Source organism: Syngnathus floridae, chromosome 17 (assembly GCF_059516105.1).
Source record: "Syngnathus floridae isolate MCC-2025c chromosome 17, RoL_Sflo_1.0, whole genome shotgun sequence".
Classification (NCBI taxonomy): domain Eukaryota; kingdom Metazoa; phylum Chordata; class Actinopteri; order Syngnathiformes; family Syngnathidae; genus Syngnathus; species Syngnathus floridae.
The window spans coordinates 5,489,577-5,512,862 of NC_142429.1; the positions used below are offsets into that span (position 1 = coordinate 5,489,577).

A 23,286-nucleotide genomic window follows, 5' to 3' on the forward strand; every position below is an offset into this window, starting at 1 on the left:
ACAGGCACACAAATGTATTGTAGGATCATAAATTAAATGAATTCAGGCATACAAAGAAAAAATTGACGTACGTGTTCTTTGGGCAACGGCAAATTTTTGGGCTCTTCGACGTTCCGTCCGTCGTTATGGCAACCAAACATTCGTCTGACCGACTGGTGTCAAGAAAGAAAGCAAGCAGGTAAAAACATTCACCTAAATCATGAAACTACTTTATTTGATGGTCTGAACGTTTGAAAGTTTGTTTTGTAAGTAGAACGAATGTCAGAACAGTCAAATGCGCCTAGCAAGACGTTGCCACAAGAACTTGAATCAAGCAAGGAGGAAGGTTATTTTATATATTTTATGTTTGTGTGTGTCTGAATGACACAATTGCAACATAGGAGTGTGACAACAAGAGCACACTAAATTAACTGATTTGGCGTTTTTAATGTATTTTATCCATACAACAAAAAACATACTGTAATGTCACCACTGATAGGATAGTGTGGCCGCCATCTTGGAAAGGTATGGAGACCCTGTGCATGTTATTGACAACAGGTGACCATCTTCCTCGCACCCGACAGCATTGGGCCATGGCATCTTCTCAGCGGGACATCATCGACTTCTCGGCGTTGGAGAAACATTTACGCGCCAGCGTGGAGGCGGACCGCAAATACCAACGAGAGAACGACGCGAAGCTGAGGGCCGTCCAGCAAGGCGTGGCCTCGTACGAGCAGTTCAGGTCAGATATGGCGAACGAGGAACACGGGATACCTTTCCATCAGGGAAGACATTTGTCATTTTTGTTTTTGTGTAGGGGTCTAGTCCTGACCAGTCACCTGACGCCTGTCAGCAAGAAGGATAAAAACACTCGCAAGCACGCCCCCTGGAACCCAGTGGTTCCTCCCAGCAATCCACCTGATCCTCAAGAAACACACACGTACACTCCTGACCATCAATAATAACATAACTCACACCAAACCCTCAATAACGACAACAACACTCCTGAACCTCCATAACAATAACACATTTGCACCTCATACACACACTTGATATCAACACATACACACGTTTCAGGGGTGTCAACCTCATTTTTTTCGCGGGCCGCGTTGTAGTCATAGCTTCTTTCGGAAGGCCATTATGACTGTCAACCCAAATAAATGTATGAGCACCTCATATTATATACAGTAAAAGCTACAAAACAAACTGACAAATAAATCGATTTCAAATCAGACGAGTAAAAACTGGTCAAATATTTATCTGGTCAATAAAAAGTGCACACTTGATCCACGATGGCACAATCAATGCACACCAGACCATCCCACGAATAGCAAGTTGACTGTGATCACTAGTTGTGAATAAAGGTTGCACATTTGTAGTCTACAAAGTAAAATGAGGAATTTTTGGGAAAAAGTGTGCGCGTGCGATGGTATGACCACCAGGTGACGCCGCTGAGTCATTTTGATGTCGAACGCCTCCCAACTCACGTTGGCAGAGGAAGTGAGCGCGCGGTCGCGTGTGAGCTCGTTCTCACGCTCGCGCACACACAAAGTTGCAAGTGCAGTTGCTGTCCATCATTCGAGCGGCTGGAGGAGCGAGGTGTTGCAGTAGAAGGTGCTTCAGAATCCATCGGACTTCAGCACCATCAACTTCATCAGAGCAATTGTTGCTATGCTTGTGTGTTCTGTTGATGGACACGACACGAGAAGCAAAATTAGAAATGAAGGCTGCCGATTTGAAAGAAGAAGTGGCTAAGATCCTCAACGAGGCTCCTGAGTCCAGGAGGCTTCTTGTTGAAAACTTCAACAACTTCAGCAAGGTGGCGGACTACTGCTGCCACAACTATGTGCAGGTCAGTCACACCACTAACATCTTACACACCACTGCTTCCTTCCACAAGGACATGGGAGTGGGTAATGGATATAACACGCTGGAGCTTGATAACCATTGATGTCATGATAAATAATGCAATTTTTTTCATTGAAATATTTACACAGACTGCTTGAATGAAAATGAATCAAAGAAGACCAAAAGTCAAGTTTCAATGAAAGTAGTAAAGTGAATTGAGTGGATGAATCGCATTGGCTTGACATACAAACGTGGTTGAGGAACTAATTTAACTCGTCTCTCAAGGCACCACTATATTTTGCGCTTATGTGACGTGTCCTTCATGCAGTTGGGGGACGACGCGTCCAAAGCGTTGGAGGAGACCAAGTCGCTGACAGCCCAATCACTGGCCAGCATCGCCTACCAGATTAACACGTTAGCTACAAGCGTGCTAAATCTGCTGGATGCACAGAGCCAGCAGCTTGGCCACATGGAGTCGGCCATCAACCTCATCGGGCAAGTACGTAAACCTCCTCTGTCTACGAGGACATGGGGACCTTTCATGTAACTGTGATGTTTTTGCACGCTAGACGGTGGAGATGCACCGCGAGAAAGTATCCCGCAGAGACATCGGAATCTTTACGGCGGTACGTCGGGTCTCCCGGGGGCCCAAAATCTCCACACCTCTTGTGCCACCGCAGCCTCGCCCACCTTACAGCCGTCGGCCAATCAGCTATCTGGAGCTGGACGGCTTGGGTCATGGCGTCAAGGTACGTCGCCGTCGTCTTTGGCCGGCTGCCAATCGTCCTCACGCTGTCCCTCATTTTTTGTCTCACGCGACAGCAAATGCGAGTCAGCGTCTTTGCTAACAGGAAGTGGCTGCTTCTGCACTTCCTGTTCTCTATCATATGCACGCACACAAATGTTTAATTACACTTCCTTAAAAGTTCTTTTACATTGTGTTGCAACTCACACACACATTCTTGTGCACACGTGCACACACACTTTGAGTTTGTTGAGCGTGGGAAGAATTTTTTTTCTCTAGAATTCGTTTCAGTTGATTGTTGTCTGAGACTGAGCCTCCATTGATGCTGCAAAGCCCTTCTCCCCCTCTGCCCCCTCTGTCCCCCCTTTGTGTCCCCCATTCCCCTCATCTCTCCCTAACAGATGACTGGGAAAGCGGGTGTGGAAGACGGAAGCATCCGGAAGCAGGGCTCATTCATCAGGTTTTGTTTTGTGTTTGTCTCACTGTTGCCAATTTAAGCATCACATTATTTTTGTTTTTGTTTGGTTTTCAGGTCCAGCAAAACAACAGGACAAGGCCTTAAGTCTGCAGTGGCGCCCTCTGGTGGCAGGTACTGCACACTCCTTTTTATATCCATGTTTTATTTATTCATCTCATTTAAAAAAAGGGTTAGAAGTTATAAAAATGTGCTTTGAATTATTGCTTAATAGTGATGTGATTGGTCTGTTTTTGAAGCTCCACTTTTGGGAAAGCTGTGGCTCCGCCCACCATCCCTTCCCCACCTGAAAGTGATGTCATCACCACGCCTCTTAAGGCTGCCCCACCCCCTCCGCCAGATTCATCTGAGGTGCTCATGGCTCCGCCCCTTACGCCAGATTCCTTCGAGTTTCCCCCGGCTCCGCCGCTTCCGCTGGACTCTGCAGTACTTCTGCCTCCTCCCCCTCCCCCTCCTCCTCCTTCAGAGACTCTACCCACCACTATTGTTCTCCCCCTGACTCCACCCCCCTGTTTGGAGACAGGTGAGGAGTGCCACCATGACAACATAATAATGACGATGAAGATTAAGATGACATTGCTTTTCTGCAGTGCTGGAGGAGAGCAGCCTCCCCCCGCCGTCTCCTCCACCCCCAGACCTCGACCACACTTTTCCGCCGCCATCCAATGAAGACCCCGAGGTTCCGGTCCCTCCCCCAACAACCCAGGAAGTAGACGGTATCGCGGACATATACACAGTGTCATTGAATAACTACAAAGTGATTTTTAGTAACCACGGAAAGGCGATCAGATATTTCCTATCATGCAAAACGGATTTTCCCTCTTCTTGTCTTGTGCAATTGCTCGCTTGCGGTCGCAGGCGGGGGGGCCGCACGGCCGCCCCCCGCTCGCTCCGTGTCGCTGAGGGTCCGCTCGGGCCCCGCCTCCCGCCGGTACGGCCGGAACCTCTTTCCGCCCGCCCGCCTTTCTGTCCGCCCGCCGGCGCTCATCCCCCCGCCTCCCGCCTATCCGGCACCTCCTCAGCCTTCCGCCTCTTCCTGGCCTGAGCTGGGCCTGCCTGCTCGTCTGGAGCATCTTGGTAAGAAGTGCTCCAGTTGCAAACTACGCTTCAATCACACCTTCTCTTGGGCTCCTATCTTCATTTACTGCTACCATCACACGTGAACTTAAGCGTTGAATTGTCCTGAAGCCTCGCCCCCTCCGTCCCCATCGGCCGCTGCCAGTTGTCACTCACGGGTCCCTCGTCTGTTCTGTCAGATCTGGAGCTGCCGGCCCTCCCGCCACCTCCGCCGCCGCCCCCGATGGTTGACGAGACGCCATCTGAGGAACTCAGTGGTGCTCCCCTGCATTCGCTTTAAAAAGGTACTGCAGCACATGCTCCAATTTCTTTTGACTGCTTGGATAAGAATGAGAACCATTTCCCTCCTACTGATATTATTATTGTTGGCCTATCTGTATAGTGACAGGCAGAACCCCACTAGATGGCAACTGTATGCCCCTGTTGCAATATGGCCGCCACAACGACAATTGGTACGAGGGAGTCTTGCGCCACTGGCAGGGATTCTTCAATCATATCCGATCTTCCGGATGGGCACAAGCTCCGCCCCCTGGTGGAAATAGACTCCGCCTTATCTGTGATGCTGACAAGCGTCCCGTTACTTACATCACACCAAAAAGCCTCCGAATTTGTCTAGAAATGCTTTAAGATAGTGTCAAAGCACTTCATGAATTTGCTTAACTCCCTTCAACATAAAATCCACACACCCCTGTTGAAATATTAGCTTTTGTGATGCTAAGGAAAAAAAAAAAACATGAAAGATAATTCATTTGTAAACATTTTCCACCATTGTACCCTATAACTGAAAAAAATAAAAGGAGTTTGTCATGGATTTTTATCCATGGGATGGATCTGAGTAAGCTTGCCAGCTCATGCTGTCACAGAGACTCAATAATGAACCAGAGGCATTGTTGTAAAAAACATTCATTGAGTTAAAAAATGAATAAATATAAATTAAATAAAGATAAATAAGACAAATAGGCTGCGGGTCACATTGCGGCCACGAGCAGGTGCAATTTCTGCAGGTGCATTTTGGTTTCGCTCCGGATCAACTCCCACGACGCGCTGCTGCCCTCCTGTGAGCGCACAGAGACACAATCGCACGTTACGCACCCGTTACGCAATACTTAAGTACTCGTACGTAAGAGTAGGCTACTCACTGTGCCATTGAGGGTAGCGTTGGTCAGATTGCCGTAGTAGTGGCGCAGCTCTTTGGAAAAACAGCCTTCCATTTTTGCTGGTGAAATCTAAAGAAAAAGAGAAAACGGAGGTTGACAAGTGACATATGTATAAGGAGAAAAAGTTTCACGAGAGACGTAAGGAGAAGAGCGCAACCGAAAGGCGGGAGTACATACACACGCGCTGAGTTCTGCCTTCTGCCTGTGAACGACGATGAGCAGCTCTTCCAAGTTATCAGCATCCCAGCCGACTTTGGAGACGTTGACTTGCTCGTATAGATCCAAAATATGTCCCAAGTTGTTCCGTACAAACGTCACTTTGCACGCCGCCTGCAAGTAGAGATACGCTGGTCAACGTCTGCGCTCTGATTGACTGTCACAAAATAGGAAGCGTGTCTTACCTCAGATTTCTTCACCTGCTGGTAAAGTTTTCTTGGGAACGGAAGCGGAAACTCCTTGTTCGTGATGGGACCACCCTGGAAAGATATGTCGTTAGTTGCAGACAGAATGTGGACCCCATCGGATCCCCCCAAAACCATGAGACAGCCATACTTACCAAGTCCCGCAGGAGAGACAGACACCTGTCACTTAAGTCCGTGTATCGTTTTAGCCAATCGCAGCAGAGCGTGGGTACGAGTACCCCAACGAGGACGAAGGCCACTTGTGCGCGTCTGAACCAGAACATGATGAAGCTGATATGTCCCAAATGCCACACAACTCTACGCTTATATTATTCAAGACAGGAAAAGGAAAACAGGAGAATCCAATGGCAGAATTCTCTTTCTACTCTCACTTTCCAAACACTTGCGCACGTGCAAGCACACACCCACACACACCTGACTGAACGTGGGGCTATTTGATACATTAATAATGATAACATATTTAATATTTCATATTAGAGGCAGCAAACCTTTTCTGTTCAGACAAATACATAAGTAAATTAATTAATGCATTTGTGCTGACATAGCAAAAATAAAACTTTTACTGGAGTACTGTGAATGAAATTACGTCATAATGAGGGAAATTGCTAGAAAGTGGTTTCGTCACTTCTGCAGTTTCTTCTTGAGAGGGGAAGCCCTTTCATTTTCCTTTTTCGCGCACTCGCAAGCAATACTGATGACGTCACATTCACTCTTGCTTTGCCGAGTCGGACGAACACTGCCATCATTTTTGTTGTCAGTATTTTACTGTTGGCGACAAAACAATCATAGTCAACTTGGAATGAGTAGGACATTTCATTTTAATCATTTTAAAAATGTTGGTTTCGAGAGGGAAACTCCTTTCATGTCATGTCGTCATCCGGTATTTCATTGGCTAACACACGACGCTCCGCCTTTTTCCGGAAGCGCGCCAAACGTGTCAGCAAATCTCCGTACTGTTGACGGGCGACGACTCAAGATGAATTACAACCATTTCCCTTGGTGCTTATTCACTTGCGACGTTCATGGCGATATTTAAGAGGACTTTTCGCCATGGAGGTGGACCTACTGGAATTCCGGGTTCCTGTGGAGTCCAACAAGACTTTGTTTGTGTGGAACATCACGCCGGACTTCACCGAGGCGCACATATACGTCAGTATGACATACGTCAAACTAACCTGCCTCCATTTTCGGACATTATTCTGTGTCGTCATACACGTGTACATGTTGGTATGTGGAGTACGTGAAGCATTTAAAAAAGTATTTTTGTGTGTTGTAGGAGCGCTTGCACGCGGTCTTCTCGTCCTATGGTCCCCTGTACCTATTGAAGGTGCGTCCTAACGCCCCGCTGAGCACGCCTGGTTTCAACGCCATTATCAAGTTCTACTCGGCGGCTCAGGCTGGCAAAGCCCAGCAGAACACGGATAGACAAGCCCTCTTCCAAACCACGCCACTCACGGTGCACAGTTTGCACACGGACATCGCCTAGTCTTTTTCTACTTCTTCTCATATTGTTGTGTGTGTATATCTGATCAGGTGAGGCTGAGCTCCAAACAGACTCCTCACTTACTGTTGGGGAGCAGACCTCTGACCCACGCACGCTGCGTGGAGTTGGCCAATCATTGCCTCGGATTCAACGGATGGACGTGTGACATCGTCACAGTAATTTCATTGTCTTATGGTTGAAGTGTGGCGAGGGCAAGCGTCACGTGACCGGAGCGCTTCCTGTGCTACAGCTGAAGGAGCTTCCCGCTGAGGATGTCGATGAAGATGAAGCGGGTGGGCGGATGCGTGTGAAGCTGGGCTGCGTGGTCCAGATCTCCTTCCCGCATCATGGCGTGACCACGCGAGGAGCTGCCGTGGTGGAGGACGTGTTTGAGCGTGAGGGTCAGTGATAGTGTAACATGGACACTGTGGACTTTTTTTACCTGTCATTCCACAATTGTTGGGTCTAAGTACCATCAGACATTAATTCACACACTGAAACAAAGAGGAGAAGACAACCAGTATTCATTTTACTTGCAAGGAGAACCAACAGAGAGCGCTTTGGTTACAATCTTACTTCGCCAGATATTAAGTAAATGTGAGATCAAAGTCAAAGTCAAAGTCAGCTTTATTGTCAATTTCTCCACATGCCAAAGACACACAAAGAAACCGAAATTTCGTTCCCCCCTATCCCACGGTGACAAGACATGGCTCACAACAGACAAACAGTAAACAAGTATAACAAAAGCGTGCTGAATAAATAATGAATAAATAACACAACAATAAATAAATAAATAATTAATTAAGAGGAGCGTAAAAACGCGTACAGCAGACATTCCCGAAATTAGCGCAACAGTGCCGCACGCTACGCAGAAGGGGGTAGCGAGTTCAGGGCCCTAACAGCCTGGAGAAAGAAGCTGTTGGCGAGTCTGGTGGTGCGGGAGCGCAGGCTCCTGTACCTCTTCCCAGAGGGCAGAAGGTCAAACAAGGAGTGAGCCGGGTGACTCACATCTCTGGCAATCGAGGTTGCCTTGCGGGCGAGGTGGGAGGTGTAAATGTCCTTCAGGGAGGGAAGCGAAGCACCAATAATCTTACCAGCCGTATTCACTATGCGCTGCAGGGCCTTCATAGTGAATACGGCTGGTGGTGATAACTTGCATGCTGTTACTTAAACATTGAGTAAATATGGGATAACTTATATGCAAGTACTTAAACATGTATGTCTTTTCTATAACACTCAACAAAGAAAAATAGTCCCGATCAACAACAATCTATGAATAAAAGCTACAGGAAGATAAGAAAGGATGGAAGGTATGTATGATTGGGACTTAAAGAACTCTCTGGAGCAAGACAGAGAGCTTTGTTGAAGCAAAGATATGAGGCCCTCGGTCAGGCTGACCAATGCTTTTGTAGGTTACAAAAGACAACCAATCGTACCTAATCATTTGGCTTGTGTGCGTGCGTGCAGGTCCTGAGATGATGCTGCAAAAGCGCCGCAGCCTGCACAAGCTGGTGCGAGACAAAGCGGCGGCGCAGGCCTTCTCCACCGTGGTGCTGGTTCTGCTAGGTCAGGAACCGCTCGTCGCTCCCGGTCACTGTGGCAGCGCCGTCCCGGCTGCCGCTCACGTGTTTGGTTGTGTCCATTAGGTGAGGGTAAAGTCATGGTGGAGCTGCGATGCTCAGCAGAACATCTGTTCCTGGAGGAGCCTGAAGGACTCATCCAGGTTAACGACCGGGATCAGGAGGAGGTGATATTTGCGATTGTTTGATGTCTGGGCGATGTTGGTCAATCCTGAGTGATGATGTCATTACGTCAGGTGGAGAACCTACCTGTCGATGAAGACCTGTGGGAAAATGAAGACCTGGACCTGTCTGTGTGGTAGACTCGCCACATACTTCCCCAATTCAAGGTTTTGTTTTTAATGCATTTCAACATTGTTTCATCTGACGAATGACGATACAGTGATGCCTTAAGATACGAGTTTAATTTGTTCCTTGTCCACACTTGAATCTAAAAACACTCAAGTCATCTCTATTTATTGAAATGGATGCGAATGCCTTTGATCCAAAACACAACCAGACATGTATTTTTTGTTTCTGAGAAATGGCCCACTTTATCACATTGCAATGCTGAATGAAATAGAAAACACACTCACTGTCCGTGTCCGCTGTGGGTTTGTGATACGCTGCTTAGAATGTATGAACTTACAAAAATTGTTAAATCTTGCCTATGCTAGCAAAACTAGTGCGTTACTAGCCAGTTTGTCATGTTTTCAGTCAAAGGGTGACATCCAGTTGAAAAGCTCCTTTTAATCCACAAACAAGTTTGACATCACAAAGTTTACAAAACATCAATGAGGAAAGGTGGTCGGACTCAATAGCTTAGCCTAGCATTAGCTACCAGAGCCCGGAGAATTAAGTTTTATAAAACCAACAATACATATACTCAACGATAGACACTTAATTTCAGAGCTGTCCGTCAACACGTCACGACCTTTTTAACGACGATTTAATGCAACACACATTTGCTCTAATTACTTCAGGTGCTACAATACTGACGATACAAATTTTCAACATTGGCATATCCAAATCTACACCAAAGCAAATGTGATTTAAAAAAGAAAAAAAAAAAAGTATAAAAATCAAGACACATTTCAGCACTGAGCAGGCTCCTCGTGGTCCTCCATGTTGGTGACCCCTGCTGACTTGACAGTTCAGCTTGGCGTCTTAGCCCACAGCGGTCCAGGTGCGCCAGCGTTTGGGTTTGGTTCTGCTTGTGGCCAAGACGGCGTCCTGGCACGCGTGCCGCTCCTCCGCTGGCAGGATCCGACCCCGGTGCTGCGCCGCTGCTCGCCATGTGCGACTGCGCACGAAGAAGCCGCACTGTGGACAGTGAGGAAGTCAGCAAAAAGACAAGAAAGGGAACAGGAAGTTGATAGGAAGCAAGCAAGAGGGAATGAGCTCTCTTGAAAAACAAAAGAGTGAGGTTACCTTCCACAGCAGCATGCAGATGAGCGCTAGCAGGCCCAGTCCAACCAGGATGGATGCCAGAATCATCCACAGGGGGGCGCCACTGTCCATCTGCCTCTCCAGGTCAGGGTAAGCGTAGACCTCCATCTGCAAACAACGACAGTGTTGCATCAATGTTGTTGGCTGCAATCAACAGCGATAGCACACTCTTGTAGCACCTGTGCACCGGGGGGCTCCATGTTGATGACCCCCAGCCTGAGAGTGGCCTTTCCCCGGATCAGCACGGCCCTGGCGTCCATGTAGTGCTGACACAAATGTACAGAGGAGTAGCTTCAAACGCTCCACTCGGGAGTGCTATGAAAACCATTTGAGCATTTCATTCATATCTTTATCATTTCCTTCTTTTGAATACAAGACAGGGAATTTTATAACATGGAGATAGAGTGACTGATTGGTACAGAAGAACCTCCAACATGGTGGCCTTCCACAGGCGTGCTCGCAGCGTCACACTGGCGCTCTTCTTCACGTGCGACAACTGACATGAAAATTGCACGCACTTGGCACCGCCGTTCACGCAGTCCTAGACTCAAAAAAATACAAACATAGATAGTCACTAGAGTCGGTGTGCTTTGTTGCACCTTGACTTAGGAGTTTACAATGGTGAGTCCCAACTCATAAGGTCTCATAAGTGGGGTACTCGTAAGTCAAGGTAGCGCTCTGGCAAATTTTGTGCTGGGTGGGGACGGGAGCTCCCCCTGGTGGAGGTCCTACCAGGATATAAGATTTGTTGCTGCGAGGTGGGCCGCGTAACACTCCCTCGTCATTCCTTGCTTCCTTTTCCTGGTCTGGATTCCACCTTGCCCACCTCTCCAGTTCCTCTCTGGAAAGCTGCAACACAACACGTGTGTTTAACAGTATTTAACAGGTTGACATTTTTAGACAAGCGGTGGTGGCTCCTGGAACATATTGGAGGGAAATATTTTGGCTTAACTTGTCCTTTAAAATTCCAATGTTTTCCCCTCCCTTTTTGAGTTGAGGCGTTGCCGTTACCGACCTTGAGGCGGAGTGGGTTGATGACGTCGCCAGAGGGAACGCATCGCGACTCGGCGCTTCCGTTCAGCGTGATCTCAGTCAGGTAGAGCAGCCGCTTCCCGTTGGACAGCTCACTCGGCCAATCGAACGCCAGCTCCAGGTTGCCCCGGCGACCCGGTGGCCAACCGCCCACGTGCACCTGCCGGATGGAAGAGCTGCTCACATCACGGAACCTCAAGTCAACATTGACTTGGGTTCCAAGCCCCTCACTAGCTACCATAGCATATACTGTTGCGAGACGGCCATTTTATAGCATTTTTGGAGGATATAAAAAAGCATTTTCAGTGAATATTTTAGGAACTGTTGAGGTCCACTATATCCAAATCTCTTTTTCAATTGTTGGGAATGAGTGAAGGATTATGTCAAAGTCAAAGTCTCCTTTATTGTCAAGGAACCGAGCCGAGGACTGGCCTGGAAGGTGAAGAGAAGCAGAGGACCCACGTCCTGCGTGGTCTTCATGGCAGACTCGCCCAACACGTGACCGCTGAAGGGGGTGGGGCCTGGCTGATGGGTCCTGCCAAAGCAGGAAGAGGGTGAAGCTGAGATGGGGTCCCAGAGCTTCCCCTTAGTGCAGTACTCACAACATGAGGGAAATGTCCACCGAGAAGTTCACCATCAAGGAGACCCAAACTGGAGTCAAGTCCGACTGTTCGCTGAGTCTGAACACAAAAGTTAAGGCCGGCTTATTCAAATTTCTGGGTCCAAAGAGACATTTTCAAGGATCAACTTTAACCGCAATTAAATCGACCAACTTGTTACAAGTGAGTGAGTGTGCATCCTACGTGGACATCTGCAGCAGCAGCTCCACATCCCGAGTATCCCAACTGATCTCTGACGGCTCCAAAATGATCCACACTTCGACCTGGAAGACAGTCAAGCTTCAGCTCCGTCAAATAAAAAATGTGCATCAAAGGACGAGGGAGAACAAAAATCAAGCCGCAAAGATTAAGGACAAAGAACAAGGAAAGGAAAACAAAAAACATGAATGACAAAATGAACAAAGAATCAATCAAGGAACAAAAACCAGAACAAAGCAATAAGAACAGGTGTCTGAAAGGTTCTATACCGTTTGGTTGCTTTTGAATGGGTTCCCAATCTCGCAGAGAACCACAGAACCTTCCACGGAACATTGGACTTCCTGGACGCCGCCCTGAAAGCAGCACAGACACTTCAAGTTCATACCAGGTCCAAGTAGTGTTCCAGACAAGTCCGGGTTATGTTCAAGTCAGGTCTAAGGGTCATTCCAGAGCTGTCTTGAAGACACATTGAGTCTCTGGTTTGGATCCAAGACCAGGACTTCCTGGTTGAGTTCGAGGCACCTTTGTTCGGACTCCGGAGTAGACCAGCGCAGGTGGGACGCTAACGTTGAGAACGGCCAAGTGAGCGTCCTCCTCTGTGTTGCTGATGTTGACCGCCAACAGAAGACGGTCTGCACCACCCTCGTAGAACCACACCTGACGGCCAGAGCACCTGAAACAACCACACTTTTCAGCGGAGGTCCACTCAGAACCACAAAGCTGTGAACTGTGGTCCGCTATGTCCAGACTTACGTGCTCAGTGGCTGCTGCCTGGAGTCTGTGAAATGGGCTGTCATCTGCAGGTTGCTGTGGCAAAGGTAATCAGAACCGCACGACTTCTGGATGTGAACCTGCGGAACCATTTCAAAAGGTTTCTCCTACTGCTTCACTTGTTTCCAGATTATATTGGGAAGGAACTTCATACAAACTACTTGTTACCTATTGAAACTTCAACATGGACACAAATACTGACCCATAAAAGATTCTGACCTGGGTTCGGACGGGTTGGGGTCTGCGGCTAAGCACGGGAAAAGATGCCAGGTCCTGGAGGGGGTCTTTGTTCTTGGGTATCTTCTGGTGTAGAGACGCATTGAGCGAGAACACCAACGCTTCCACTTGGTCTCGGACTGGAGTCTGACGCAAAGTCACAATCGATCAACGCGTTCCGTAGGTCGCGTTTACTTCTCGTCGGGGTCTCACCAGCAATCCGACACTTAGAGTTTTGCAGCGACGCTCAGGAACCAGCAAGAAGCCGGAGTACACGCTCTGACCATTGCCACGGAAACGCAGGCGGGGCTTCAGGCTGCTGACGTCGGCGGCCACGGAGAAATGGACGGCTAGTGGACGTGCGGATGGGGACGAGATAGCATCAGCATCACAGTCACATTTTTGTCTGTCTGTATGACTGCAATAATGTGACCTTGATAAATGGTCTAATTTGCAAAACAAGGTCACAGAGGCTCTTTGTGTGTTTGTGAGATTTACTACACACACGAGAAAAACAAGAGGACACTCAAGGACACTTTGATGTCATCGATGTGTTTGTGTGTCGCACTGCTTTCGGCAGTTGACTTGAATTCAGCCGAGTCATTGATACAAATTGTGTGTGTGTGTGTGTGTGTGGGGGGGGGGGGGGGGGGGGGGGGGGCTTGAAGGTCTACTCACTGATGTTGTCTCGCTGGTGCATCTTGCCAGTACTCCGCGTGTACGAGAAACAAAGCTCCACCTCAACACTGACACACACGCATACAGAATTAGAATGTTGTTAATAAGTTAGTGGGCGTCGCAGTTGACTGTTCTCACCAAAAGTCACAAGTGTTGGGGTCCACTATGTTTGGGGACACTCTTATGGTTTGGTTGAGGTGGATCACTGGACGGGTTCTGCAAGTCATCAACGCAAATGTATGTTCAAATGCTGATGCTGAGCCACAACGCTCTCCTGGTGGCTCTAAGAACATGTCACAACACTGCTTGGGCAACATGACCCAAGCACGATCATTTCACTGATCACTAAAAAAATCATTCGGGGTCTACAAAGCGTCCTATGGCGAGACAGTAACAGTGAGCCCGTGCCTGAGAAGGACGGCGGTGTCATCCAGAGAGCCAACCAGAAGGTCTGGATGTTTGTTGCCATCCACGTCCAGTCCGGCAGACAACGAGAACCCGAAAGTGGAGAAGCGAGTCGACAAACTGCTGCCGGTGATAACCTGCGGAGGGCGCCAAATCGCAGTCAGACATGCGTGCGTTTGTGGTAGTGTAAACGTGTGAGGCACCTGGCTAGGTTGCGTGGAGAGGCCAGCGCTGCTCCCGCGCCAGATCAGAACGCTTCCTGTTCCTTGGAACGGAGCACCCACCGCAATGTCTGCAACGCAAACATGACTTCACTGTCACATGACACAACAAGATGACCGTTCCTCACCCTGAAAGCCGTCTCGGTCGAGATCCCCGGCGTGGGCGACGGCCATCCCAAACGCCGAAGCGGGCGGCCCCTTCAGCACCAAAGTGGGCATTGAGTGAAAGCGCCCCCCTGCGTTCATATACACGTAAACCGCCCCGCCCACTTCCTGCTGCCGGCGGAAGTAGAAAGGCGCGCCCACCAGCAGGTCGCACCACCTAAGGATCACAGTTGGTAAGACATCGCAACCATTGAGGGAAGAGCCTCGCTTACCCGTCATTGTCCAAGTCTGCGGCAGCCACGGCGTTCCCGAAGTACGAGCCCGTCTGCTCTCCTCGCAGCGTCTGCCGGATGGCTAGCGCACTGCCAGAGCCATTTTTGACTGCCAGCAGCACAGAACCGCGAGCGTCCTCTTTAGTGTCTTTTGGAGCACCTGCTTCGAGGAAACACAACTTCTATGACATGTCTTTCATATCCAACTTTAGCTCTATGCACGAGTGCACGCTTTGCTCCTCAGCAAATCAATTCATGTGTCAATGCAGCCATCACCTGATTGGAGAGACACAAAGAATGTCATCACCTGTTACTATGGTGACATCATCCTGTGAGAGAAGACCCGCTGCCTGAGTGACTGAATAGCCTACACACAAACACACACACACACACATACATTAATTCCATGATGTAGCCCACCTGTTAGCGTGTAACCCTTTGTTACCTCGCTGGTAACAAATAGCTTAGCGATTATCACACAAACACTGTTAGCATTTAGCCTTGAAGTTGAAATTGAGCCTTTGCATCATTGTTAATACCTAGCCTCGCTAATACCTTGTAGCCTGACTTTTAGCATACACCCTAGCTGTCAGCTCGCCTCTAATGCTATTAGCATTTAGGAGAAGAGAAACTGTTGTAAGGGCAGCTGACCTAAGTAGATGTTCCTTCGCTGCAGGTTTGGGAAGGCGCTCCTCCTGGTGTCAAATGCAACATCAGGATTGTTCCAGCTCACATGGACGTTTCCTGCAGGACGAGAAGGAGGACAAGTCAAAGCAAGCAAAAAAATCAGGAAATGGAGAAGAAGAACAAGGAGGCAAACCTTGCCATTGGTAACTTCCAGGCGATCCGATGATGATGTCATGGCGAAAGATGGCGGCAGACATTCCTGAGTTACACATGACCTCCCCGCTCACGTCGCCCAGGTGACTGCACACTCGCGCACACACACACACACACACACGCACACACACACACACACACACACACCCTGCAGTGAGTGGGCGGCGCCTGCTGACAGTAACCCCCCCCATCCCTATCCCGTACCTGCACACCTGCTCAGGTGTTCGCCATTGGTCGTCAGAATCTGCATGGCGAAGGTCGTTGCCACGGAGATAACAGCGACCAATCATGTGTCGGAGTTTGGACGCACCGTAAATTTTCACAAATCGATGGCCGCATGCCTATGGAGGCCACCGTTAGCACGTTAGCACCAGAACTTTGTCTGCAAGGTTCTTGGTGATTTGTATTTGCTGTCAAGTTGTCAGTGAGGCTTGGACTCACCAGGACCCGCCCCCCGGGTGGCCCCTGACTGGCAAGTGACACGCCCAGCCACATGTCTTCCACCATGTCCTCGGACGGCTCCAAGTCTGAAAAGAAGCAAGGGCATGGGTGAGGAAGGGGCAGGGCCTCTGCTACAAACAGGAAGTAGTGTTGAGCGAAAGAAAGTTTGCCTCACTTGTCTTGATGAGCGATAGCCTCTTGCAATCTGAATGGTTACCAGTGAGCGGGCAGATGTACACGCCCCCTGTTCGATTGGCTGGCACATCCGCCTCCGCCATCTCTCTGGGAGCGCCGACCAATAGACTTTGATGAGTGGAGATGATGCAAGACACATGTCAGTGCTTTTTGGTGTTAGTGTTTAGGGAGGGAGGTGAGTGTGTTCAAAGAAAAGGTCAGAGGTTACTCACAGGTGCGTGCGTGACTTGAGGTCAAGATGCAGAGCGACTGAAAGTCCAAAAAAAGTTCCGTCCGCCCCTGTCTTGACTAGCGGGAAGCGCGTGTCCACGTTGGACGCCGCACATGCCAACACATACACGCTCACCACCAGGCACATGCATGTCGCCATAGAGACACTCACATGCACACGCCTTGAAAAAACACATACACACACGTGTTACATCAATAACAAAAAAATTAACATGTTGGCTTTGACGATAAAACGTCAGGCGAATAAAAAACGTAAGCAGTCAAACACAACTTGAATGTGATCAAATGTAAGTGAAAATTCTGAACATGTAACAAGAAAGTGCTCAAGGAATATGACGGTGACAAAATATATGATAAACATAATTAAATGTCGTGACCATAAGAATTAAATCATATAAATAACACATCACTTCAACATGTACGTAATGACGCATGTAACTTGAATTAGATGAAATATAACGTGAAGATGTGATATGCAATGTGATTAAGTTACATATGTAATTGAAATAGCTACGTACGAGACAAAACATGTTAAGTGAACGTGAAAATGATAAAATGTCATCTAAACACGTATGTGAACAAACATGTAACAAAGACGTAATAAGCATGGCAGACGCAATACTGCAAAATACAAATTGAACATGTCATTGTTAACACGTAACATACGAATGAAATTTAATGCAAACCTGTAAGAAGTGAAAACATAATAAAACGGATTTTTTGCCTAAACTCCATTTCAACGAAGAATAAATCAGCATCAACGTCATCTAGTATAAAATAAACGTTTCACTCCTCAAGGTCAAAAAAGCTTTTCATGAAGGAAGGAAAACAACAACAACCTGTTGAGATCAAGTCGCGACACAATCACCTTCTTGAGTGCGCTTGCCGTCCTCAGCTCGCCGTCGTCCGCTCCGCCGCTGACCGGCTGCCCTCTTCCTCTTTCTCCTCCTCCTCCTCGTCCTGGTCCCCCTCATTCTCATTCTCCAGCCACTCGCAAATGAAATCATGTCTGCACGCCCGCCCACGCACAGTCACAAATGGATTCGTGCGAGGGCACCTTCATTGTGGTGTTTTATGAGGCCCGCGCGCGCGCGCACGTATCCGTGTATGTCACGCGCACTCGTGGGCTGTTCTTTGCTTCCTGTCTTTGTGATTGGGACTTCCCTTTCACTTCTTTTTTCGTTTTCATCATCAAGATCAAATCATGACTCCGCAACAAACCAAAAAAAAAAGGCCTTCGGCATCGTGCGCGCGCACATTATTTCATTACAGGCAGAGCTTGAATCCGCCACAAAACACAAGGTCGCAGCTGAGGCCAACAACACCCGTGTAACATGTCAAATGTAAAAAACAAACCGCCTTTTCATCATGTTTTTTTTTAAAATAATATACCAAATGCTCCAAAATTGTTTAGTTCTTTCCTTTGTTAGGTTACGGATTCTAGTTATTGATCTGACTCCAAATTGCGATCAACACTTAACACATAAATTGCTATGTCCTAATCCACACACTGGCGCACCTAACAATTTTGCGAGTTCGTTCTGTCAAAGAGAAGACCAGTAGATCAATTAGACCAAATTTACCAATTATTTATTCCTGACAAAGCGCACTAATACAGGCCTGGGTCCCGGGTCCCTCACACTAAAGCTCGTGCGTTTTTGTGACCACCAAAAGACGACACATTCTTCCGGGTTGCCCAGTTTTAAAGAAACACAATATGAATATTAAAGCATGCAAAATATTGTGAGATGATTGGTCGATGGCCATCTCCTCCCCGGTCCAGGTGTCGCTGAGGTCAGACGGTTGGGTTTTCCCCTCAAAGGCCGGTCTCATAGACGTGCTGTTGTTCTCGTTCCTCACCGACCTTGAGATGGTCTCCTCCGGTACTCCCTATCCGGGCCTATTCCACAACACTTCGAAGAAAACAAGTTCATGCAGTTTGCCTGCACATTCCTCGGCCCCCACCAATCCACACGAGCACTCCAATACTAGATATGAATATGATTATAAGTTTAACACAACCTTATAAAATATGTTTGCAAACTCCCGAAAGCACATTTTCCTTTACTTCCTTCCCCTACCTTCTGTCCTTCCTTCCTATTTAAGTGCCTGCTTTTGTCTCAGGCTCTATGTACTACCCGTGTATCAAATATACGTGGCACATGTATGATACATAAAAGGCGGGGAACATATGACGAGTATGTAAACATAATGACTTCTTGTCCACATGCTGATGAGAAAAAGAAGGCGAGGTCTTTGGGTGGGTCATCCGGAGGTCATTGTAATGTTGGAAAATTGTATCATTTTGTACCAGTTCTTGCAGACTATCATGTGTTTTTATTCAACTAATGTTCTTGCTATCCTTATCATATTCCATGCCCAAGTTCACTTTCTTATATTCTACACAAACTTATTTTCTCTCTCCAACTTCTAAATGCCGCACATCATTCATTGTTAATCGTACAAAAAACTCAAATAAACAAACATCAAGCAGTTCAAGAAAACATCAGGCGGTAGTTACAATTATAAACCATCATTTAGAGCCATATGTATCGTCTACGAATGTTATTCAAACACATTCCCCAAAAATTTCCAATAAGAGACGCTATACAAGTAAAGTGACTTCTAAATTAGAATATATATACTTGTACATTTTAATCAATGATTGTGTGTATGTAAATGTATGGTTGTGCACTTTAATTAATGAAATATGAGCATATTGATTTTCTAGCTAACACCAACCTATTTTCCACAGTAACCCTAAAAGCTAACAGCCCCCGCAGGCATGGAGGGGGCAGCTGTGACGTTATAACAATTGATTGTGTGCTAAAGCATGCACACGTGCTGTATTAGTTGATGGTGGTCTGTCATCAGACAGGAAGTGGCTGAGATGGTAGACGGGCTGGACAGGAAGTGAAGTGCAGGTCAAAGCTTGGCCATCAGAACAGAAGAAAACTCCTCAGCCATTTAGCACTAACAGCTCACAGTCGTTGAAATGTCTGTCTGTTTACAGCATCTGTGCGTCCTTGCGTGTGTGCGCTGTTTCTCTTCCGTCTAAATGTCGACTTCCTTTTGAGGTCTTCGCAGTAAACATGTCAAAAGTGAAAAGCGGTACATGTGAGCGTGTGCGCGCGGTGACATCAGGCGTCCGCTGGAAAGCACGCAAAGGCTTTTATCGAGTTTTTGAATGCTTTCTCGCATAGTCCAACTCAGCAACGTTTCCTTAGAAACTCATTTCACGTCCAGCGACTTCCGTGACCGCTACTCATCAAATCACACCACAACTTTTGTCATTGGTTTCATATGCAGCTTTCTCCCTTGATGATGATGATGATGATGATGATGCTGATGGTGGCTTGGGTGTTGCATGCGATTCAGTGTTTCCTCAACAAGATGGAATTCAAAAGTGTAAATGAAAATCAAGGTGGAAATTTCCAACTTTCTAAGAATTGTGCTCAGAAGCAGATGGAGCACCCCTTAAAAGACGCATGTGCACACATGCTCTTGACACAACCGACAACTCCAGGACCTTTGAGACCTTCGAGATCTCCAGAACCTGCAAGACCAACGGTAAGTCGTATGTCATGGGATGATTGTGAAATGACGACTGACTTGTACGTTAACCTTTGGGCGAGGAAGCTTGATTGACGTCCGGGGCGAATTTCATCCCCAAAATAAGTCACTTTGCGTTACATCGTTAAAAATTCTACCAAAGAATTTCAAAACAAGAGACATTTCAGGTTCAGAAAGGACAAATATAAGCTATGATAACACTACTAATAATAAAAGTACAAATAATAATAATAATTCACATAATTACAATTACAACAAATGTTGTATAACAAATCAAGCCATAATCAGAATTATTATTTTTATCATTGTTTTTATGACACTGTATGCCAACATTCTGATTAAACGTTTGCGTTATTAAAATATCATTTGACGAATCGAATCCATGTTTCCTTATGAGTGTGCGCGTTTTCGTAGTGAGTCGTGTTGCATTAATTGTGAAACTTTAGCAGGCTTACCAAAGATGAAGACGGGGAGCGGCCGTGTGAGGAGAGCAAATATTTTCCGTTAAGAACCGCAATTGTCGAAAAGCGTAATCGCTCGCGAGTTTTCCTCCCGAAATGCAGCGTCGCTTCCGATGACGTCGAAGCGGAAAATTAGTGAGAGGAGGCGACTGTGAAAGGACGATGTCGGGTGTTCCTCAGGGTTCACTGCCAGGTCCCCTCCTACATTGGTCGCTCTTACGGGGAAAGTGGAATGCGTCATCGTTAGTGCGGGCTAAAAGCAGTATTCGTTTTACTCGCGAGGAGAATTACGGAGAAGGCTCAGTTACAGTCGTCACTAATTCTCCTCTTTTTAATGTTTTGGTTGCCCTGGTTACAAAAGCGTTGCTACACTAAAAACTAGCTGATTAGCTAACGAATATTATGTGGTGCAAGGCCTTGGACGATTCGTAACTCCAGCAGTTTGTCCTGTTACTCCTCAGCCGGTTGGCTGACTCGTCCTTGATTAGATCTCTCGAAGCGTGTTGAGTGCCATTTTCCTGTGGAACAATGCAACTAGACTTTTCACACAATACTAATATTGCGTAAATATGGGATAACTTATGTTGGAGATTCGCTCACTCCAACTTATTTTGCAAGAACCACACGGGAGACAAATAAGTCCTTTTAGACACCTGCAGGTGGAGAGTCCATTCGTCGCTGTGCGTACAGCGATGTTCGAATGGAGTTCTAAACTCTCCCAACTGCAAGGACATATTTATTAAGAGAAACAGAGTGGGGGGAAGAGTAGGCTGAATAGGAAGCTCTTGTGCTCTAGTCAAAACATATCAGGGGGTGTTTTACCACCTTGTGTAGGATGGGACAGCTATCTTATTTATTACCGGTTGCATTCCAACATAATCATACGATGAGGATAATCTGAAAAACCCTAACAATTTATATGTAACTACTTCAACAGATATGTCTTTTCTGTAACACTTAGAGACAAACGGTCTCGATCAACAACGATCCATAGATAAAAGTTACAGAGTTGATTAGAAGAGAAAGAAGTTCCTTTGAACTAAACAGAGAACTCTGCTCATAGCTAGTGAGATAAGAAAGGAAGGGAGTTAAATTAATTCTCTGGAGCTAGCTTCGTTGAAACAAGGAGCTCCAACTCATAAATTATGAGGCCCTTGGTCAGGCCGACCATCCAACACTTAGTCACCTGGCGCAACGTACACATCTCGATCCTGGTCCTGACCCAGACCATCTTGAGGTTTGGATCCGTACCAGAACCGACTGCTGTAACTGGTGACCCATGCGGATATATGCTCAGTATGCCGATTTCCACAGCGCACCTCCACCGGCTGGAACCATCTGAACCATCATGACTGTCTGGAGCACCAGGACCATATGGACCTCGATTGTCGCCCTGGTGGTCCTGATCCTACAGCTGTGCAGCGTCAACGTGATGACGGCGGCTGTGCCAGCTTGCAAAACCCCAGGACACGTAGTCATGGAAGCCCAGAACCTGCTCCGAGACCTAGTAGGTGCCCACCTTGCAACCTTGGGCGTCCTTTTGAGCTATTGGGACCAGCTTGCTGTTTCTGTCCTATAGGGGGCGCTGTTTCCTGTCCACTGCCTGCCGTACAATATCAATGCCACCTTCCCTCGCGCTGCCATCGCCAACAGCACTCAGGTGAGCTCAAGCGCAAACCTACAACACATCCAAATGACCCAAAAGAAGTCATGTTGTGATAAAGGTGCTGCCGTGCGATTTTGGGTTCGCAGTGTCACCAGGCGTTACGGGCACTTCACCACTCGCTGCAGGTGGCGGAGCAGGTTTTTGAGGACTATGACGTACCTCTGGGAGAAGGAGGACTGGCGTGGGACCAACGCAAACTGGATGACTTTCAGAACCTTCAAAACCGCCTACTGCATAAGGATGGCTGTGTGAGTAACTCCGCCCTGCCGTCACCTCGCAGCTGCTGACTCCGCCTATTTATTAACGGGCTTCTTGTTGATTGCAGCTGCCCGCCACCGCCGCGACTCCTGACCTCGGCTTCACGGCCTACTTTGGCAACGTGAGCACTCTTCTTCAGCAGCAGGTAACTTTCGGAAAGGCCTAACTTTCAGCCATGTTTCCCTGGCCTTTTCTGAGCCAAGACACCTAACCTCTTGCATGTTCAGTGGTGACTTGAGATCCGAGATGAATTTGTTCTGTTGCTTGCTTTAATTGCAAAATCACAGCAGTGGGGGCGTGTCTCACTGGCTCTCTCTGCCCACCTAGGACAGCGCCACCTGTGGTTGGTCAATGCTGCGGCGGGACGTGCTCTGGGCTCTAAAGACTGCCCTGCGACGCCACCACAGCTGCTTCAGCTGGTGACAGGCACCGCAATAGAATCACACCACTTATTTATATATTTATTTTATACACGTTTGCATTAAAATCCTCTCTTGCTCAACTTTGTCTTTTGATTTGTTTCATAATTTGTGTTGTATCTCCACACGCACGCACCTATTGAGTCGGCGTCTGATTGGACTTTCGGAACGCCAAAATAATAATGTGGATAAACAGTAGAGGGCGCCCCTTTACTAACCTGTTTGACATGACGTCACTGCAACGCAATTGACAGCTTTACTAATGGATCGCTGTAGGGGTGCACGCGCCTGTCTTGTGTGCCATCATCGTGAGTTCGAATCCCGCACTGACGGAGAGGGGGGGGGGGGGGAAAGAAAGAAAAAACAAGGTATCGAGGTTGCTCATGACACTCGCCTGTCTGTCTTGGGTGCAGGCACCATGACTTCGATACCCGCGTGTGCGTGTGACAAAAAATACAAAAATATTAATGTGACGTAATTATCATGACCA

General features: G+C 47.5%; 6 protein-coding genes across 18 annotated transcripts; 4 read left to right on the plus strand and 2 right to left on the minus strand.

The window, feature by feature from the left end:
• Nucleotides 1-54: 54 nt before the first annotated feature.
• dnaaf19 (dynein axonemal assembly factor 19) lies at nt 55-1,265 on the plus strand. 4 transcript variants are annotated; one of them, XM_088357492.1, is made up of 3 exons: nt 55-178; nt 538-721; nt 797-1,265. In XM_088357492.1, exons 2-3 carry the CDS (start codon nt 573-575, stop codon nt 939-941), a joined length of 294 nt encoding a protein of 97 aa, XP_088213618.1. In that variant the 5' UTR covers nt 55-178; nt 538-572; the 3' UTR covers nt 942-1,265. The 4 variants fall into 4 exon arrangements, with proteins under 4 accessions (XP_088213618.1, XP_088213619.1, XP_088213617.1 ...); XM_088357493.1 differs by having other exon boundaries at nt 113-178; nt 564-721; XM_088357491.1 differs by lacking the exon at nt 55-178 and adding an exon at nt 186-325.
• A 213-nt stretch (nt 1,266-1,478) lies between these two features.
• On the plus strand, nt 1,479-4,654 carry abi3a (ABI family, member 3a). Of its 5 annotated transcripts, none has more exons than XM_088357484.1 (10): nt 1,479-1,831; nt 2,156-2,326; nt 2,397-2,576; nt 2,974-3,032; nt 3,105-3,161; nt 3,287-3,570; nt 3,638-3,763; nt 3,906-4,124; nt 4,304-4,408; nt 4,517-4,654. In XM_088357484.1, exons 1-9 carry the CDS (start codon nt 1,670-1,672, stop codon nt 4,402-4,404), a joined length of 1,359 nt encoding a protein of 452 aa, XP_088213610.1. In that variant the 5' UTR covers nt 1,479-1,669; the 3' UTR covers nt 4,405-4,408; nt 4,517-4,654. The 5 variants fall into 5 exon arrangements, with proteins under 5 accessions (XP_088213610.1, XP_088213608.1, XP_088213609.1 ...); XM_088357483.1 differs by having other exon boundaries at nt 1,481-1,831; nt 4,507-4,654; XM_088357486.1 differs by lacking the exon at nt 3,906-4,124 and having other exon boundaries at nt 1,486-1,831.
• A 410-nt stretch (nt 4,655-5,064) lies between these two features.
• On the minus strand, nt 5,065-6,125 carry ifnphi1 (interferon phi 1). The gene is made up of 5 exons (XM_088357490.1): nt 5,838-6,125; nt 5,683-5,757; nt 5,459-5,611; nt 5,264-5,350; nt 5,065-5,179 (listed from the first exon to the last, which is right to left on the minus strand). Exons 1-5 carry the CDS (start codon nt 5,964-5,966, stop codon nt 5,093-5,095), a joined length of 531 nt encoding a protein of 176 aa, XP_088213616.1. The 5' UTR covers nt 5,967-6,125; the 3' UTR covers nt 5,065-5,092.
• A 349-nt stretch (nt 6,126-6,474) lies between these two features.
• Nucleotides 6,475-9,340, plus strand: rdm1 (RAD52 motif containing 1). 2 transcript variants are annotated; one of them, XM_088357489.1, is made up of 7 exons: nt 6,475-6,852; nt 6,980-7,159; nt 7,237-7,362; nt 7,437-7,581; nt 8,654-8,752; nt 8,833-8,933; nt 9,003-9,340. In XM_088357489.1, exons 1-7 carry the CDS (start codon nt 6,754-6,756, stop codon nt 9,066-9,068), a joined length of 816 nt encoding a protein of 271 aa, XP_088213615.1. In that variant the 5' UTR covers nt 6,475-6,753; the 3' UTR covers nt 9,069-9,340. The 2 variants fall into 2 exon arrangements, with proteins under 2 accessions (XP_088213615.1, XP_088213614.1); XM_088357488.1 differs by having other exon boundaries at nt 6,482-6,852; nt 7,437-7,587.
• Nucleotides 9,341-9,475: 135 nt separating this feature from the next.
• LOC148383888 (integrin alpha-3-like) lies at nt 9,476-17,486 on the minus strand. Of its 5 annotated transcripts, none has more exons than XM_088357476.1 (28): nt 17,288-17,486; nt 16,401-16,580; nt 16,169-16,296; nt 15,994-16,079; nt 15,757-15,893; nt 15,533-15,639; nt 15,364-15,456; nt 15,020-15,079; nt 14,713-14,875; nt 14,464-14,657; nt 14,318-14,406; nt 14,118-14,251; nt 13,848-13,925; nt 13,710-13,777; nt 13,245-13,381; nt 13,035-13,178; nt 12,798-12,895; nt 12,567-12,717; nt 12,314-12,397; nt 12,030-12,109; nt 11,829-11,906; nt 11,659-11,761; nt 11,210-11,386; nt 10,927-11,043; nt 10,622-10,735; nt 10,374-10,460; nt 10,177-10,302; nt 9,476-10,068 (listed from the first exon to the last, which is right to left on the minus strand). In XM_088357476.1, exons 2-28 carry the CDS (start codon nt 16,556-16,558, stop codon nt 9,913-9,915), a joined length of 3,147 nt encoding a protein of 1,048 aa, XP_088213602.1. In that variant the 5' UTR covers nt 16,559-16,580; nt 17,288-17,486; the 3' UTR covers nt 9,476-9,912. The 5 variants fall into 5 exon arrangements, with proteins under 5 accessions (XP_088213602.1, XP_088213605.1, XP_088213604.1 ...); XM_088357479.1 differs by having other exon boundaries at nt 16,169-16,275; nt 17,259-17,486; XM_088357478.1 differs by having other exon boundaries at nt 14,713-14,872; nt 17,259-17,486.
• A 361-nt stretch (nt 17,487-17,847) lies between these two features.
• Nucleotides 17,848-22,879, plus strand: LOC148383889 (interferon alpha-G-like). The gene is made up of 6 exons (XM_088357857.1): nt 17,848-19,989; nt 21,768-21,960; nt 22,033-22,113; nt 22,206-22,367; nt 22,445-22,522; nt 22,705-22,879. The coding sequence occupies exons 2-6, from the start codon at nt 21,802-21,804 to the stop codon at nt 22,798-22,800; spliced, it is 576 nt and encodes a 191-aa protein (XP_088213983.1). The 5' UTR covers nt 17,848-19,989; nt 21,768-21,801; the 3' UTR covers nt 22,801-22,879.
• The last annotated feature ends 407 nt before the right edge of the window (nt 22,880-23,286 follow it).

What these genes read in the sequence shown, in the direction of transcription:
- dnaaf19 (XM_088357491.1), top strand. Translation starts at nt 259, where the DNA reads ATGTCAGAACAGTCAAATGCGCCTAGCAAGACGTTGCCACAAGAACTT. An exon ending in TGAATCAAGCAAGGAGGAAG is followed by an intron (nt 326 to 537) that starts GTTATTTTATAT and finishes TATTGACAACAG; the next exon opens with GTGACCATCTTCCTCGCACC. An exon ending in GCCTCGTACGAGCAGTTCAG is followed by an intron (nt 722 to 796) that starts GTCAGATATGGC and finishes GTTTTTGTGTAG; the next exon opens with GGGTCTAGTCCTGACCAGTC.
- abi3a (XM_088357482.1), top strand. Translation starts at nt 1,670, where the DNA reads ATGGACACGACACGAGAAGCAAAATTAGAAATGAAGGCTGCCGATTTG. An exon ending in GCTGCCACAACTATGTGCAG is followed by an intron (nt 1,832 to 2,155) that starts GTCAGTCACACC and finishes TCCTTCATGCAG; the next exon opens with TTGGGGGACGACGCGTCCAA. An exon ending in CCATCAACCTCATCGGGCAA is followed by an intron (nt 2,327 to 2,396) that starts GTACGTAAACCT and finishes TTTGCACGCTAG; the next exon opens with ACGGTGGAGATGCACCGCGA.
- ifnphi1 (XM_088357490.1), bottom strand. Translation starts at nt 5,966, where the DNA reads ATGTTCTGGTTCAGACGCGCACAAGTGGCCTTCGTCCTCGTTGGGGTA. An exon ending in AGGCAGAACTCAGCGCGTGT is followed by an intron (nt 5,351 to 5,458) that starts GTATGTACTCCC and finishes CTTTTTCTTTAG; the next exon opens with ATTTCACCAGCAAAAATGGA. An exon ending in ACGCTACCCTCAATGGCACA is followed by an intron (nt 5,180 to 5,263) that starts GTGAGTAGCCTA and finishes GTGCGCTCACAG; the next exon opens with GAGGGCAGCAGCGCGTCGTG.
- rdm1 (XM_088357488.1), top strand. Translation starts at nt 6,754, where the DNA reads ATGGAGGTGGACCTACTGGAATTCCGGGTTCCTGTGGAGTCCAACAAG. An exon ending in TCACCGAGGCGCACATATAC is followed by an intron (nt 6,853 to 6,979) that starts GTCAGTATGACA and finishes TGTGTGTTGTAG; the next exon opens with GAGCGCTTGCACGCGGTCTT. An exon ending in GGACGTGTGACATCGTCACA is followed by an intron (nt 7,363 to 7,436) that starts GTAATTTCATTG and finishes CCTGTGCTACAG; the next exon opens with CTGAAGGAGCTTCCCGCTGA.
- LOC148383888 (XM_088357476.1), bottom strand. Translation starts at nt 16,558, where the DNA reads ATGGCGACATGCATGTGCCTGGTGGTGAGCGTGTATGTGTTGGCATGT. An exon ending in GCTATCGCTCATCAAGACAA is followed by an intron (nt 16,080 to 16,168) that starts GTGAGGCAAACT and finishes GCTTCTTTTCAG; the next exon opens with ACTTGGAGCCGTCCGAGGAC. An exon ending in TGCTTCTCTTCACCTTCCAG is followed by an intron (nt 11,387 to 11,658) that starts GCCAGTCCTCGG and finishes TCCATCCGGCAG; the next exon opens with GTGCACGTGGGCGGTTGGCC.
- LOC148383889 (XM_088357857.1), top strand. Translation starts at nt 21,802, where the DNA reads ATGACTGTCTGGAGCACCAGGACCATATGGACCTCGATTGTCGCCCTG. An exon ending in AGAACCTGCTCCGAGACCTA is followed by an intron (nt 21,961 to 22,032) that starts GTAGGTGCCCAC and finishes TCTGTCCTATAG; the next exon opens with GGGGCGCTGTTTCCTGTCCA. An exon ending in GCACTCTTCTTCAGCAGCAG is followed by an intron (nt 22,523 to 22,704) that starts GTAACTTTCGGA and finishes CTGCCCACCTAG; the next exon opens with GACAGCGCCACCTGTGGTTG.